Source organism: Morone saxatilis, unplaced genomic scaffold (assembly GCF_004916995.1).
Source record: "Morone saxatilis isolate NCDOM2014 unplaced genomic scaffold, NCSU_SB_2.0 Contig16, whole genome shotgun sequence".
Classification (NCBI taxonomy): Eukaryota; Metazoa; Chordata; class Actinopteri; family Moronidae; genus Morone; species Morone saxatilis.
The window spans coordinates 9,019,441-9,020,674 of NW_023339718.1; the positions used below are offsets into that span (position 1 = coordinate 9,019,441).

The window sequence follows — 1,234 nt, forward strand, 5'->3', positions numbered from 1 at the left end:
AGAACTCTGCACATTTCTGGATTCTTGTTTTGTCCCTCATACGATATGGGCTGAGAGGAGAGAATGAGGAGCAATGGGACAGATTCAGTTTCATGTAAAATCAATCAAAATCTTACTCACATAGTTGAGGATTAAATCTCCTCTGAGAAGACTTAAGGACAGTTTACTTACCTGTTTAGTGACTGAGTCAATAAGTCGTGCGTAAAGATCCTGCTCCGTACGAACCCCTGCAAAAAGAAAACACAGAAATCAGTTGTTATCAATAAATTTAACAATTCGTTCTGGCCATGAGAGAGATTTTACTAACGTGAAACAAATTTTCCAAAGAAACTGAATGTATGATCTCTCGCCCAGCTAAGAACAGACTTTTTTAGTGTGTACATAACCTCCACATTACTGGACAATAGTGAATTAGCAATTAATTGCAAAATACAACAAAACCATAAATTTAGCAACTGAAACTGGGCTCAAAACCCACTCTAACCAGTTGATAAAAAAAAAAAGTACATAGGGCGGAGGATTCTGAAAATAAAATGGAAAGATTTATGACATTAATCTTTTTTTATCTCAATCTCTGGACAAGCTCTCAGAAAAAGCATTGAACTCAGTCCAGCCAACATGGAGGAATAAGATTGGCATGCAGTTCATATTTTCTCCCTGATGGTTTCTGAGGGGATTGGGAGTTATTTGATGTTTGATGATTATTAGTCATGTTCTGCTTTGAGGTCAGAATTTACAACCACATTCTCACGATTTGTCAAGCTGTTCTTTTTTTGTTTTTTTGTCAGATAACTCCTGATTTATTCCTGAAATTTAGTTGATTGACATGAGATTTAGAGTTATAAACCAACAGGTAAAATAGCACCCGATGAGTTTGTTAAGAGGTTTAATTGAAGAGCAAATGTCTTTTTAATGTTGTTCCTCGCTTCTATGTAATCAGGTGTTTTTCTGGAGTTAGATTTCCAGAAACACCTGAACCTCTGGATGCTTCCAAACCTCCGCTGTAAATCACACAAGATAGGGGAAACGATGTGTAATGAATTGCTTCTTGAGAGAAGAGCACATCACCCATTTTTTATCAAGACTTTGGAGAGTGTTGCTTTTAAAAATGTGTTCCTCTCATCAAAGTCTCGATTGAGATGCCTTTGATATCGCTTGGGGGAAGGGGATGAGAGGAGGGGATGTAGAGGAAGTGCTTTTGGTGTGCTTGTATGTACGTGTGTGTATGTGTGTG

General features: G+C 37.5%; 1 protein-coding gene across 3 annotated transcripts in view; it reads right to left on the reverse strand.

The window, feature by feature from the left end:
* Window positions 1-1,234, reverse strand: part of ebf2 (EBF transcription factor 2) — a 28,628-nt gene that overhangs the window by 22,406 nt on the left and 4,988 nt on the right. For all 3 annotated transcript variants that reach the window (XM_035659032.1, XM_035659031.1, XM_035659030.1), the window contains exons 4-5: window positions 172-227; window positions 2-50 (exon numbers count right to left, since the gene is read on the reverse strand). In XM_035659032.1, the coding sequence (XP_035514925.1) occupies window positions 2-50; window positions 172-227 (105 nt within the window). The remainder of the gene's footprint in view (window position 1; window positions 51-171; window positions 228-1,234) is intronic.